The 14,008-nt window shown below is 46.1% G+C and overlaps 1 protein-coding gene across 9 annotated transcripts in view; it reads right to left on the bottom strand.

Moving 5' to 3' along the window:
* Nucleotides 1–8,032: 8,032 nt before the first annotated feature.
* Nucleotides 8,033–14,008, bottom strand: part of LOC133342651 (IQ motif and SEC7 domain-containing protein 1-like) — a 290,148-nt gene continuing 284,172 nt past the window's right edge. For all 9 annotated transcript variants that reach the window (XM_061551935.1, XM_061551936.1, XM_061551938.1 and 6 more), the window contains one exon: nucleotides 8,033–13,995. In XM_061551935.1, the coding sequence (XP_061407919.1) occupies nucleotides 13,934–13,995 (62 nt within the window). In that variant the 3' untranslated portion in view covers nucleotides 8,033–13,933. The remainder of the gene's footprint in view (nucleotides 13,996–14,008) is intronic.

Below are 14,008 nucleotides of genomic sequence, written 5' to 3'. Positions count from 1 at the left end.
ACTAAGTGCAAACAGAAAATCCAAGAAAAGACAGCAAAATATTGCAGAAAAAAAAGCACCGTACACCAACGCTGTGTGCAAAAATCCCAGTGCGATGCAAGTCAAACAACAACAACCACAAGACAACTTAGATTAAGGTCATCAGTCTAACTCTGTACTACAACAAACAAACATGGCTAAACCAATACAATTGAACCTCATGGTGTGACCCCGGGGCCCAGCCACGAGGTTCAATTGTCGTGGGTTGTGACGTGGAGAGAGGGGGGGGCGTTTAAAACGATGCGTTTGCTTGTCAAACCGAGGCTCCCTTCGATTAAAAAGCCACTCGGAATGAAGTAAGCCGTGGCGATGAGGCAAAACGTGCGTGACTTGTGAACTTACCCTATTTCGATTTAAAGCTTTCGTGACTGCAGGGATTCATCTTCTTGGTTCTTTCGGTAAAGTCATCACGTAGAAGGAAAATAATAAAATAATAAAAATTAAACATAATAAAATAATTCTCACGACGTTTCGGCCACAACGCAAGCAGCCGTCCTCAGGTGAAGACCAGGTCTGTCGGGGATGATGATAGTGTTTAGACCTGGTCTTCACCTGAGGACGGCTGCTTGCGTTGTGGCCGAAACGTCGTGAGAATTATTTTATTATGTTTAATTTTTATTATTTTATTATTTCCCTTCTACGTGACTTTACCGAAAGAACCAAGAATAACTTACCCTATGTCGGGCCCGGCTAAAGGTCCTCTCAGATGGGGGGGGGGGGGGGGGGGGGGTACCAGTGGATCTGTGTGGGGAAAGGGGGGGGTGTAACAAGGGGACCAGGGGGGGGGGGGGTAACGGGGGGTGGTAACCAAAGAGTAATTGATAGAGACAACATTTCAATTAATTATCAAAGCTACGTCGTCATGCATGTGACACCATTTAACTGATTGAAACATGCAGTGGGGATCTATATACAGTCACCAACACAATGCAGACATTAAACAAAACATGCCTTGAGCGTGTTTGGCAGCTGTTACAAATGCAGCGGATGGGTTCTTTCATTACAATTTGTAGCTGATTTGTGGCATTTTTAAGTTGTCGTATTTGCATACCGATCACATTGCAATAAAAACAATAATTGAAATGCAATCGTAAGTAATGAGAGTTAAAAGACTGGAAATTAATGGTCTGATGTGAACTGTATGATCTAAGAATGACCGATCCAAGACTGCAATATAGGACAACGCACTTTGGATGTGTGCAGCGTCCAAGAAGACCTTTAAGGAGGAGATGGAGTAATGAATCAGCTCGTGTGCAGGCGATATGTTGAGTATTACATCCCCAGACCGTGAGAGATAGTGACGGCTTGGGCGGTCTTCATCCAGCAGTGGATTGATCATGCCTGGTGATGATGATGATGATTGTGTTTAAATGCAAGTGCCTCTCAAAACCAGGGGCGGTTCTTCATTAGGGCGATTGGGCGACGCACCACCAATCTCATTCAACCACAGAGTTTCGCGAGCCGTTACTGTGCCTCTGGATATAGTCCAATCAGCGTCATGCTACGTTCTGTGGAGTACCGCCTCTTTTTGGGCGATTTCCCTCCGGCTGAGAATCGCCCAGAGTGGCCCCATAGACTTACATTCAAATATGTTTTTTTTCGAACGGCGGGCGCTGCAATGCATTCTCTATGGCTTCCGGGAGGGCTCGCACTAACGTGCTTACGTCATCATACGTAAGCACGTTTCATCCAACAATATTATTTGTCGCCACCTAGTGGAATCTTTAATAAAAGAAACTGAGTGGATTGTAATAATAGTGAGTATAGAAACAAACAAGATGTATTGTAAGAGTCACTTTATTTAGCATTAATATTAAATAAGTGAAGTTGCCTTTACATGGCTTACGCTGTTAATGTATCCATTGCATGGGTGGACCTTATCCTTATCAATCATCCAGACATTTGCCCCCCCTGAGAGATTTTGCAGGAGCCGCCACTGCTCAAAACGTTATCCGGAAGTCGTGGGAATAGTTCTTCCACAGAAGGAGGCGGTCAGTTGCAAGCAGAGGGAACATCTGGTCCAGGAGCCTGCACCTGAGCTGAGCTAGGAAGTTGACAGCACGGATGCAATGGGGGGGGTGGGGGGGGAGTTCCTGGCTGTGAGGGGAGAGTGGTGGGAGAGTGCGTGGAGGGGGGTAGAGCGAGATGAGAGGGGAGAGGTAGGAGAGTGAATGGAGGGAAGTAGAGTGAGATGAGGATAGGGCAGTAGAGTGAGATGAGAGGAGAGAGGTAGGAGAGTGCGTGGAGGGGAGTAGAGTGAGATGAAAGGGGAGAGGTAGGAGAGTGCGTGGAGGGGAGTAAAGTGAGATGAGAGGGGAGAGGTAGGAGAGTGAATGGAGGGAAGTAGAGTGAGATGAGGATAGGGCAGTAGAGTGAGATGAGAGGGGAGAGGTAGGAGAGTGCGTGGAGGGGAGTAGAGTGAGATGAAAGGGGAGAGGTAGGAGAGTGCGTGGAGGGGAGTAGAGTGAGATGAGAGGGGAGAGACAGGAGAGTGCGTGGAGGGGAGTGGAGTGAGATGAGAGGGGAGAGGTAGGAGAGTGCGTGGAGGGGAGTAGAGTGAGACGAGATGGGAGAGGTAGGAGAGTGCGTGGAGGGGAGTAGAGTGAGATGAGAGGGGAGAGGTAGGAGAGTGCGTGGAGGGGAGTAGAGTGAGATGAGAGGGGAAAGGTAGGGGAGTGCGTGGAGGGGAGTAGAGTGAGACGAGATGGGAGAGGTAGGAGAGTGCGTGGAGGGGGTAGAGCGAGATGAGAGGGGAGAGGTAGGAGAGTGCGTGGAGGGGAGTAGAGTGAGATGAGAGGTAGGGCAGTAGAGTGAGATGAGAGGGGAGAGGCAGGAGAGTGCGTGGAGGGGAGTAGAGTGAGATGAAAGGGGAGAGGTAGGAGAGTGCGTGAAGGGGAGTAGTGCGAGATGAGAGGTAGGAGAGTGCGTGGAGGGGGGTAGTGCGAGATGAGAGGGGAGAGGCAGGAGAGTGCGTGGAGGGGAGTAGAGTGAGATGAGAGGAGAGAGGTAGGAGAGTGCGTGGAGGGGAGTAGAGTGAGATGAGAGGGGAGAGGTAAGTCCATTCCTGAGTATAGTGAATACGAGCATGAAATTAATCCAATACTTGATTGGGAGTCGGTGGAGGGATTGTAATATGGGGGGAGTCTTGTTTATGGGTCTTGGAGAGAAATCTAGCAGCAGCGTTGCTAATTATCTGGAGGAGGTAATGATGAGGAATTTGTAGAGTCTGTTTGAGAGGGCTGTAGTTAGGTGCTTGGCATATGTGGGAAACTGGCATCAGATCACTCACAAACCTTGCATGAGAATGAAGGCATGTCCCCTGATGCCACTGATATGGCAAATCCATAAATTAAGTTTGTCATGTTCCACAAAAGCTTTGATGTATTGTTTGTTCAAAGTAGATGGTAGTAAGAAAATACCGCAAATGTGAACTTGTGATGTGGAATGAGGGAATTTAATGAAATAGCTATTTTCTGTGCCGAGCTAGTATACTCAATCAGGGTTAACTTGAGATCAAAATATGTATTTGTAAGTGTTCCTTGTCTACAATACCGTACAATGTATAAAAGGTAAAATTATACATTACGTAAGAATAACAATTTGCATATATTCAGAACTTATATGCAACAAGTGATAGTAATAGTTATTTGTCAAACCACCGCTGCATGATGGTCTCATTCCATGTGTCTCAACCACAGATGTGTTTGACCAAAGTTTACCACCATGGTCAGCGTATGTGCAAATATTATATAACTCAAAATCAAATTGTGGTCACCGAAATTCCGCATGTGTTTGTTGTTGTTGTTAAACAATTCTGTATACGCTATATATAAAAACTCGTGATGTAATTTACCCAATGTGACCTATTGCGTAAACATATGCATTATCGGCAATCGATAATTAAGAAATCATTTTTCAGAGCGCACTGATGAAAAAGTAATCACATGTCAGAATGATTTTAGAAATGCGCACACGTTGTACATACGCGGTGTGGTGTTCATGGCCCAGGGAACCAAATGCCATTTTCGTTCGTCTCTTATTTTATCAACGTGGCAGAATGTCGCAATCCAACCGCAATTTAATCATTTAATTATATAGTTCCATATAATTTGACGTATATTTGTTACGTACTATTTTTGCAGTGTTCCAACAGATGGCTCGCGTTTCATAATCAAGGTTTTTTTGGGTGAGATCGCGTAAATATCAATGTCGTTAACCCACCACCACTGGATACAGCGAATTCGTAAGGGTTGTCACGTGAACTAAACGTGCCGATTAGTTACTATACTCTTTGGTTCTTTCGGTAAAGTCACGTAGGTGAAAAATAAAAAAAATAAAAACCAAAAAGAACCAAAGATTCTTGAAGTCACGAAAACATCAAATCTAGAATGAATTAGTTACTACTTCGCCTACCCGTCACATATATGATAATGAGGTATCATTGGATACCTCACAGGTTTCATCCAGATGTTGAAATGTCCACAGTGATTTGATGTTGCGAGGCATCACGTTGCTTGTCCATGTGACAGATGGGTGTGCTAAACAAAACCCTTCTGCTTCGATTTAAAGCTTTCGTGACTGCAGGGATTCATATTCTTGGTTCTTTCGGTAAAGTCACGTGACTTCAACGAGTGCTGACCAGCATGATGAAGTCGCGTATAAAACAGACTTCCAAGGCCTGCATGGAGTGGAGAGGCCCTCATCTAGCAGTGGAATGACAAAGGGCAAAACATTTGGATATATATCTGTAATTGAGTCGACCTATACTGAAATATATGGGGAATTTGGAACACACTGCAAAATTGATTTTCTTACCTCCATCAATAATATTCATGACTTTTCCCATGGAATTATATAGCAACCCAATTAGAGCCTCACTAATGACAGAGGAGAGTAATTAAAAAGCAAGGAGCCCCAATAAACGTCATTAGGTTACAGAATTCAGATAAGGTGATGAATATTGCGCTGCGGTCTACGTGAAATAGCTTGCGCTCAGAATAAAAACAGCGCGTGAAAATATGCAGTGTGGGGTGAGTGGGTGAGTGGGTAGGTGAGCGGTTGGCTGAGTTGATGTGACCTGCAGGGTGGTGTGAGTGGGTGAGTGGGTAGGTGAGCGGTTGGATCAGTTGTTGTGACCTTCAGGGTGGTGTGAGTGGGTGAGTGGGTAGGTGAGCGGTTGGCTGAGTTGATGTGACCTGCAGGGTGGTGTGAGTGGGTGAGTGGGTAGGTGAGCGGTTGGCTGAGTTGTTGTGACCTGCAGGGTGGTGTGAGTGGGTGAGTGGGTAGGTGAGCGGGTGGATGAGTTGTGACCTGCAGGGTGGTGTGAGTGGGTGAGTGGGTAGGTGAGCGGTTGGCTGAGTTGTTGTGACCTGCAGGGTGGTGTGAGTGGGTGAGTGGGTAGGTGAGCGGTTGGCTGAGTTGTTGTGACTTGCAAGGTGGTGTGAGTGGGTGAGTGGGTAGGTGAGCGGTTGGCTGAGTTGTTGTGACTTGCAAGGTGGTGTGAGTGGGTGAGTGGGTAGGTGAGCGGTTGGCTGAGTTGTTGTGACTTGCAAGGTGGTGTGAGTGGGTGAGTGGGTAGGTGAGCGGTTGGATGAGTTGATGTGACCTGCAGGGTGGTGTGAGTGGGTGAGTGGGTAGGTGAGCGGTTGGCTGAGTTGTTGTGACTTGCAAGGTGGTGTGAGTGGGTGAGTGGGTAGGTGAGCGGTTGGCTGAGTTGTTGTGACCTGCAGGGTGGTGTGAGTGGGTGAGTGGGTAGGTGAGCGGGTGGATGAGTTGTGACCTGCAGGGTGGTGTGAGTGGGTAGGTGAGTGGTTGGATGAGTTGTGACTTGCAGGGTGGTGTGAGTGGGTGAGTGGGTAGGTGAGCGTTTGGCTGAGTTGATGTGACCTGCGGGGTGGTGTGAGTGGGTGAGTGGGTAGGTGAGCGGTTGGCTGAGTTGTTGTGACTTGCAGGGTGGTGTGAGTGGGTGAGTGGGTAGGTGAGCGGGTGGATCAGTTGTTGTGACCTGCAGGGTGGTGTGAGTGAGTGGGTAGGTGAGCGGGTGGATGAGTTGTTGTGGCTTGCAGGGTGGTGTGAGTGGGTGAGTGGGTAGGTGAGCGGTTGGCTGAGTTGATGTGACCTGCAGGGTGGGGTGAGTGGGTGAGTGGGTAGGTGAGCGGGTGGATGAGTTGTTGTGGCTTGCAGGGTGGTGTGAGTGGGTAGGTGAGCGGTTCGGCTGAGTTGATGTGACCTGCGGGGTGGTGTGAGTGGATGAGTGGGTAGGTGAGCGGTTGGCTGAGTTGATGTGACCTGCGGGGTGGTGTGAGTGGGTGAGTGGGTAGGTGAGCGGTTGGATGAGCTGTGACCTGCAGGGTGGTGTGAGTGGGTGAGTGGGTAGGTGAGCGGTTGTCTGAGTTGATGTGACCTGCAGGGTGGTGTGAGTGGGTAGGTGAGCGGTTGGATGAGTTGTTGTAGCCTGCGGGGTGGTGTGAGTGGGTGAGTGGGTAGGTGAGCGGTTGGCTGAGTTGATGTGACCTGCGGGGTGGTGTGAGTGGGTGAGTGGGTAGGTGAGCGGTTGGATGAGCTGTGACCTGCGGGGTGGTGTGAGTGGGTGAGTGGGTAGGTGAGCGGTTGTCTGAGTTGATGTGACCTGCAGGGTGGTGTGAGTGGGTAGGTGAGCGGTTGGATGAGTTGTTGTAGCCTGCGGGGTGGTGTGAGTGGGTGAGTGGGTAGGTGAGCGGGTGGATGAGTTGATGTGTCTTGCAGGGTGGTGTGAGTGGGTGAGTGGGTAGGTTAGCGGTTGTATGAGTTGTTGTGACCTTCAGGGTGGTGTGAGTGGGTGGGTGGGTAGGTGAGCGGGTGGATGAGTTGATGTGTCTTGCAGGGTGGTGTGAGTGGGTGAGTGGGTAGGTGAGCGGTTGTATGAGTTGTTGTGACCTTCAGGGTGGTGTGAGTGAGTGGGTGGGTAGGTGAGCGGGTGGATGAGTTGATGTGTCTTGCAGGGTGGTGTGAGTGGGTGAGTGGGTAGGTGAGTGGGTGGATCAGTTGTTGTGACCTGCAGGGTGGTGTGAGTGAGTGAGTGAGTGGGTAGGTGAGCGGGTGGATGAGTTGATGTGTCTTGCAGGGTGGTGTAAGTGAGTGAGTGGGTGGGTGAGCGGTTGGCTGAGTTGTTGTGACCTTCAGGGTGGTGTAAGTGAGTGAGTGGGTGGGTGAGCGGTTGGCTGAGTTGATGTGACCTGCAGGGTGGTGTGAGTGGGTGAGTGGGTAGGTGAGCGGGTGGATCAGTTGTTGTGACCTGCAGGGTGGTGTGAGTGAGTGGGTAGGTTGAACACAGTGTAGATGAGGCGAGACAGTCGGTCTGATAGACCGAGTCCTCAACATTGCTGGAGGAATCGAGTGAAGTTCACGGGGCACCGTGATCGTGGTAGTAACGATAGAAGAGCAATAGGGAGGTGACTGACCACCGGTGAAATAATATTCTTAGGTTTTTTCGGTAAAATCACGTAGGTAAAAATTCAATTAATAAAAGTAAAATTAAAAAATCACGACGTTTCGGAGGCAACACAAGCTTCCGTCTTCAGGTGGAACCGTCACAGCACGATAGCTGTATCAAGTGAGAGAAATTCCAAGAAACGATATTTGTATATATACTGGTTGAGGGTGGGAAGAGCCAAGGTAGGCCCTGAATATTATTTTTGTTCGGTGAGATAATGTTGCTGGGAAATCGCCACCATCACGTGTTGGTCTTGGAAAGTAGCACGGGAATTAATAGTTTCACAAATATTAACACACACACTTGTTTATTATTGTACGTCTAATGAACCAAATTGGTAATATTTGCATAGTGGTTACATTTCATTGACGATCATGTATTATACATACAATATATATCCACAGTTACTGAGTTGAATTAAATAATAGGTAATTATATCATCTTCACCACAGATAAAAAAAAGTGTTGGAATGTTAAAACGATTCAGTCGAACCGACAAATGAAAACCACATGATGAGCGAATGTTTTAAATAAGTAAATTTATTCGATTACTGTACATTACAGCTTGTAACGTTTTGTGCTATTTGGAATATCAAAACAAGATTTGAGATATATTTACGTTTATCTGTACACATTTTTGTCCCGGCATTCTAAATCTTTCCAATGTGCTTCACACGGTGTCTCCTCGCATGTCTTTTTCTCTATGGCACAAACAAACGAACGCAAAAGACTTTGCCGGCTTGACGAAGAATCAGGTCCCGGGCCACGTGAGCTCGTATTGCACTGTGGGACTGACATTTTTCACGGCAGCATACTAACGGAACCCCCCCCCCCCTCGAATTATTTCTCGCCTACACAAACCAAAAAAACCGAATGCCCCATTGTTGGCTGGGATACTCAATAAATTAATGGACAATAGAGAAGTCAAAAAAGTTCAATCGTTTCAGAAATACAATATTTTTTTAATATGATTTTAAGCATTAGCTTGCATCCATTGTACATATTCACCAGATTGACTTGATATTGCTAAATAACGTTAATCACTTCTGAAGTTCATGATCGGTACGCAATCGATTGAGATTTCAATAGTTTGAAATGATTCTTTAACGACGGTATGATTATCTGAATGCAATGAAGGAATTAAATCGGCTTGGTGAGGACGTAGCGACGTGGTTGAATTTGCGCACACCAATCACCCCGACCTCGTGTCGGTGGCACTCAACAGGCGTTTGACGCAGTCCTCCATCACCATTTAGTCATTTTAGAACAAAGTGTGTAAGCAACTCGAACATATTACCTTCAACCTTTAACAGGCCTTTCACACAGCTGGAACCTTCCAGATTATACTTTGGTTGGGATAACACTGAATGTGGCTCTTCTTTGTCTTTCTATACGCATAACCAACCATAGCACACACTTTGACAAAAATAATAATACGTATATAATACAAGTGGACAGAACATTTGAATATAAGAAAACATCATTCCAGACATATGCTTGCCATGTGGTACAGAAAAAACACATTTAATACAAATATCTACTGGCATCAATTGAGTATGCAAAAATGTGTTGTTTTTAATACTCTTATGTATTGCACACAATATAACAAGCATCACAAAGCTATACATTTTTTGCTAGGGTTTTTTTTAATCTACAAAGTGCTCATATTTCTCATGTTTTTGCACATTATTGCAATATTCCAAAAAGTCCACTGCTCCCGTTCGTTGTTGGAAATGCAACGTGCAAACTCAGTGAATTCAAACTCCTTTTATTTGAAATGCTTATGTTTTGTACGGCTGTTGCACTCCGTACGATAGAATGTCCACGCGTTACCTCTTCCCTTAAATTGAGCACCAAATCAGACGGCCAACTTCGGCTTTAGACACTGTTTTTGGAATCTCCCGTCTCTTTATAAATCACTAAATATCATCACTTTGCAGAAAGGAATTGTGAAGATTATCAATGGTGTTGCCAACACAGCTATGCACGGTGTTGCATATCTTAGGTCAGCCTACCAGGCCATTGCACCAAACTACAGCAGTACGTTCCGTGTTTACTTTGGGCCAGCAATTCTCAAACTGCACAACCCAGGATGATGAATTCTCACCTTACTTTATTTTACACATTCAGTCGTGTTTCACATGCCCACCGCTCATCCTCACTAATAACAATTATAACACAATTTTGATGAATGGTAAACATTGGAATTTGCAAGATTGGTATTTGGGAAGTGTAAAGGGCTTCATTTGCTATGGGCAAAAGTCAGTCTGAAGATGTCCTGATTTCATTTACACCAAATTCCACTTGGTAGTTGGAAGTTCCTTATTCCACTTGAAAAAAACAATGTGTGAGCCCTGTTTGCTAATTTAAAATAAGTTATCTCGACAAATGTGTCTTTGCTAGTCACAATCGTTGCTGTACTTAGTGGACGTGTGACGTTTGCAGTCAACAATTTGTAATACATTTGCCACGAAAAGGTGCGGGGACTGTTACCGCTCAGCGTGTAATGTATAAAGTGTAGATAATTAAAATGCCAGAATTTAATTGTCCCGAGTTGAACAATTGATGTTCTTGGACTCAAGAAAATAATGATAGACATAAATACGCTATACACATCCCAATTGTGTGGTACTGTACACACAACATGGCTGGAAATGTGTCATTTGCAGTCATGATATAGGAGAAGGCCTTCCACTGCCCGATGATATAGGATGTATCCAATAGAGATTAAGTACACCTGGAGTACTGGCAGGTGTGCTTTATTTTTAGTTCAGATAAAATCCAAACGGACAGGGCGATTTAAAATAGCGTAACATTTAATAACATCATACACCACAATACTGTACGGTATTTGGTAGTTTTGGTAAACAAACAAAAAACCTTACCGTCACGTGACTAGCTACTGTCTAACGCTTAAATAAACGTGAAAAAATTAATTAGCTTATTTTATGCTCAAGGCAGAATCACCATTCAAAAAGGTAATTCCCTACTCAGCCAGCTGAATAAGGTATTTACCTTTAAAATGTAACTGTGTAATCATTTCCTCTTTAAAACAGGATACACTTTATTTGGATTGCGATGCATCAGACATGGACCATGTGCTTGGAATATGCTGCAAAGCAATTTCTTTGCAATGCTGATTTTAACCTTCAATCAACTTCGATTAGCATGGTTGGCTACGTAGGGTGCGAAAGAAGTTAAACATACATACAGTATCATATACATAACCCTCCGTATAACCATTTCAAATGTGATCAGCTCCACTCTGACATTAAATGTATGCGTGACACATTGAATCTGTGACAGTGTAATTGCCCGTTAATGTGATTTTTGAAGATGTGATATAATAGATTTATAAAAGCATACTGTGGTGAATTTCAGCTCTCTTTCTACGCCTCAAAGACAAAGTTCCCCCGTATAGCTTCAACAGGCTGCTGGGGCAAGTGCTGTTAGCGAGCACTTATTAAGGGCGGCACGGCACACGAGGAGTCGTGTGGCCAACACCACGCCCGGCCGCCTTCGTCTCCCCAGTGGCGATGTTTACACACCGCACCAGGTACTCATTTGAGGCTGAGTCGACCTAGGAGAGGCCCAGGACCGATTCAGATAATCGTCACCGGCGTTGTGCCGTGAGCGGGAATCGAACTCGCGTTGCCGGGTTCGTAGCGCGGCGCTCACCCGCTACTCTACCGCTCCACATCTTTATGCCTCACACACGTGGACACAGTCCCATGGGGGCCCGCTTGCTGTTAGGTCAGGTACGTGTGTTGCAAAACGATGTCCATGCTGGACTCCATCACGCATCGCACAATGCTAAATGCGTATAACCCCATTTGCACGCACGCCACGTTTCAGATCGACAAAGTAAAAAAAACCAAAGCGAGCGGTTTCACCAACAGAGGTGAATTTCCCAAAGGTAGGCGTTTAAACCACGCTACGACTAATGTGCGATGCACAATGATCAAGCCAAGGGATGGAACTCGCCCAAGGGACGTACACTGAAGAGATGGAGTGATGAAATCAAGTTCATGGATCGTTTCATCGCAGGATCGCGAGAGGTTGGCAGTGGCTTTGGGATGCCTTCATCCAGCAGCGGGTGGGCTACGGCTGACGATGTTGGTGACAATGGGATTAGTTTAAATTCGAATCCCTTTTCTGCCTCCAAGGCATTGCTACGTAACGTCAACCGGAAGCATTGGCTTTCGGTTGCCGAACAGATACATTGGAAGGTCGCACTCATTACACACAAAGTGCTCGCCACAAATGAACCACAATACCTTGCTGGTCTCGTTAAAGAGCACACACCATTACGCAAACCTCAGTCATTCTCGCAACGGCTTTTGGATAACCATCGAACAAAGACAGTCATTCCCGCAGCGTGCTTTCACATGCGCTTCTGCGGCCGTCTGGAACGCTCTTCTTTCCGATATTAGGAAGTCACTGGGGGCTATGTACTTTTAAATCTAGATTTTATTTTATTTAGAACTGCTTTTTGTGTTCAGTTTGTTGTCCTTTCTCTGCACCTCCAATTAGCACGGTTGGCTATCTATAGCGCGAAAGAAGTTCAACATACCTACAAGTGTCTGCTATTTTAAGCCTCGGACACGTAGCTGAGCATTTGTAAATGTTGTGGGTTTACTCGCCAACACACCGGTGTGTGCTGAACTAGTCGCGAATTGACATGTTTTGTTTACATGACAAACCTTACTAATTAGCTGTGTCAGGTGGCGGCGGGTTTAACGACACATTTATCTTTACGCGATCTAACCCAAAAAAAACCTCCATGGATAGCCGAGCATGATCTGCTAGCGACTGCAATCGTTTTTGTTGCTGTTGTTGCGTCTTCTCCAGAACTCGTACCAGACCTGAATTAATCTTGCTGACTTCTCAGCGAAAGCAGTGGACGGAGAGGAAAGAAAACAGTTTCATCAACACTCTGCCTGCAGCGCGGAAAGTAATTACATGGAAACGTGTACGCAAATGTACGGGGGGGGGGGAAGGCTTTTTGTTGCTGCGACCACGGTGTGTGCCCTGTGCGAATGTCTTCCGCGATGACCTCGCGTTGTTTGGCTGTCGACATAACCGCAGCGTTTTTTTAATTTATCTGGACTTGTTATTCATTTGTGACCGGACCACAGCAAAGGGGGAATACATTCGTGGCATGGGTGTTGGGTAATGTGGCGGGGCTTCCGTAAATGTGTGATGGTGTTTCAAATATATGGATTTGAACAAAAATTAAACCCCAATGCAATAACGACACAGCACTGTACTAGAGAAAGTTTACAAAGGTCCTCGAAAGAATAATGAGACCGGAATAAAGAAACGTCAAATGCAAGTTCTTTAGTAAGATACCGTATACTGTATTTCCTTTAGAACACATACCGTAATAGTTCAATAGACATTAAACGCGACCTCTCATCTCATGCTTTAGCATTTTCTGGTCATATCAGGACCATGCAAAAGGTTGCCTTGGCTGAGTGTGAGCCACTAGCTCTTTGACCTTTGACCTCACACAACGTATTTGTGGGTCCCGACTTCGAGTTTGCACTCACGCAAAGATTTCGTGAGACACGACCGCCCGTGATAAAGTGCCCTGCTTGAGCCCTTGGCCTTCGATAAACCTTCTGCACCTTCCTGAGCTCTCGCCTTTTTGTTGTTGTTCAATTTCCAGCTGAAGAATATTATCAGATCACCTTTTAAATTAAGAGTTTTTTTTTTATCGTTTGTAATATAAATATTCCCAGCCACTTTAAAATGATTTAAGTATTCGCTACATTTTTTGTCGACGTTGAAATTTTTAACAAAACATATATTTTCATGACGTATAGCTTCCTCGTTGATGAGCCCGAATGTATCAACACCGAATGCACCTTTAGGTTGTCAATGTCCAGCTGTTAATCAAACCACACACAAACACGCCATCATTGCCACCGCTAACTTCAGCCACAACGCAAGTGGAGTTTAACCGAGGCGTCCGTCCTTGGGCAGTGGAACGTTGGAGTGCGCTTGAGGAAAGAACAGAGGCGTCGTTCACGGTCAGGCTCTCTCTTGCCCCCTCCACCAACCCGACCCTCCTCGCTGGACCCAAATTGACGGCACCTCGACGTCAAAATGTCAGGACGGATGCCGTGAGTGCAGCCGCTACACAAACATCGCTTGTCATTCGAGACCGGTTCCTTCTAATGCACAGCGCATCATGTTGTCTCTCCTCTTGCGGGCGGCTCTCACTGCTCATCCTGGCATGGCAGCCGATGATGTAACTTGGTCGACGGCAAAGGATATCGGAAGCAGGTCCCTATGCTGTGAGTGTACGCACATCGCCTGGCTTGCACCATTTTTTTCCCCCTGCCCGATCGCCTGACGACCGGCACAGGGTTCTCGCTGAGGATTACACAGAGACAACTTGGCCTTCCAAGTCCTCTCTTAGCTCTTTGGGAGCTTATCTTGTGGTTTCATTCTGGGTAGAGTGTTGGCCTTCGAGGACTCTGTGAAATACAA

Source organism: Lethenteron reissneri, chromosome 15, assembly GCF_015708825.2.
Source record: "Lethenteron reissneri isolate LAM-NWPU_2019-01 chromosome 15, ASM1570882v1, whole genome shotgun sequence".
In the NCBI taxonomy this organism is placed as follows: domain Eukaryota; kingdom Metazoa; phylum Chordata; class Hyperoartia; order Petromyzontiformes; family Petromyzontidae; genus Lethenteron; species Lethenteron reissneri.
The sequence above is the reverse complement of the archived record's forward strand: the minus strand, read 5'-3'. Positions and strand labels throughout refer to the sequence as shown.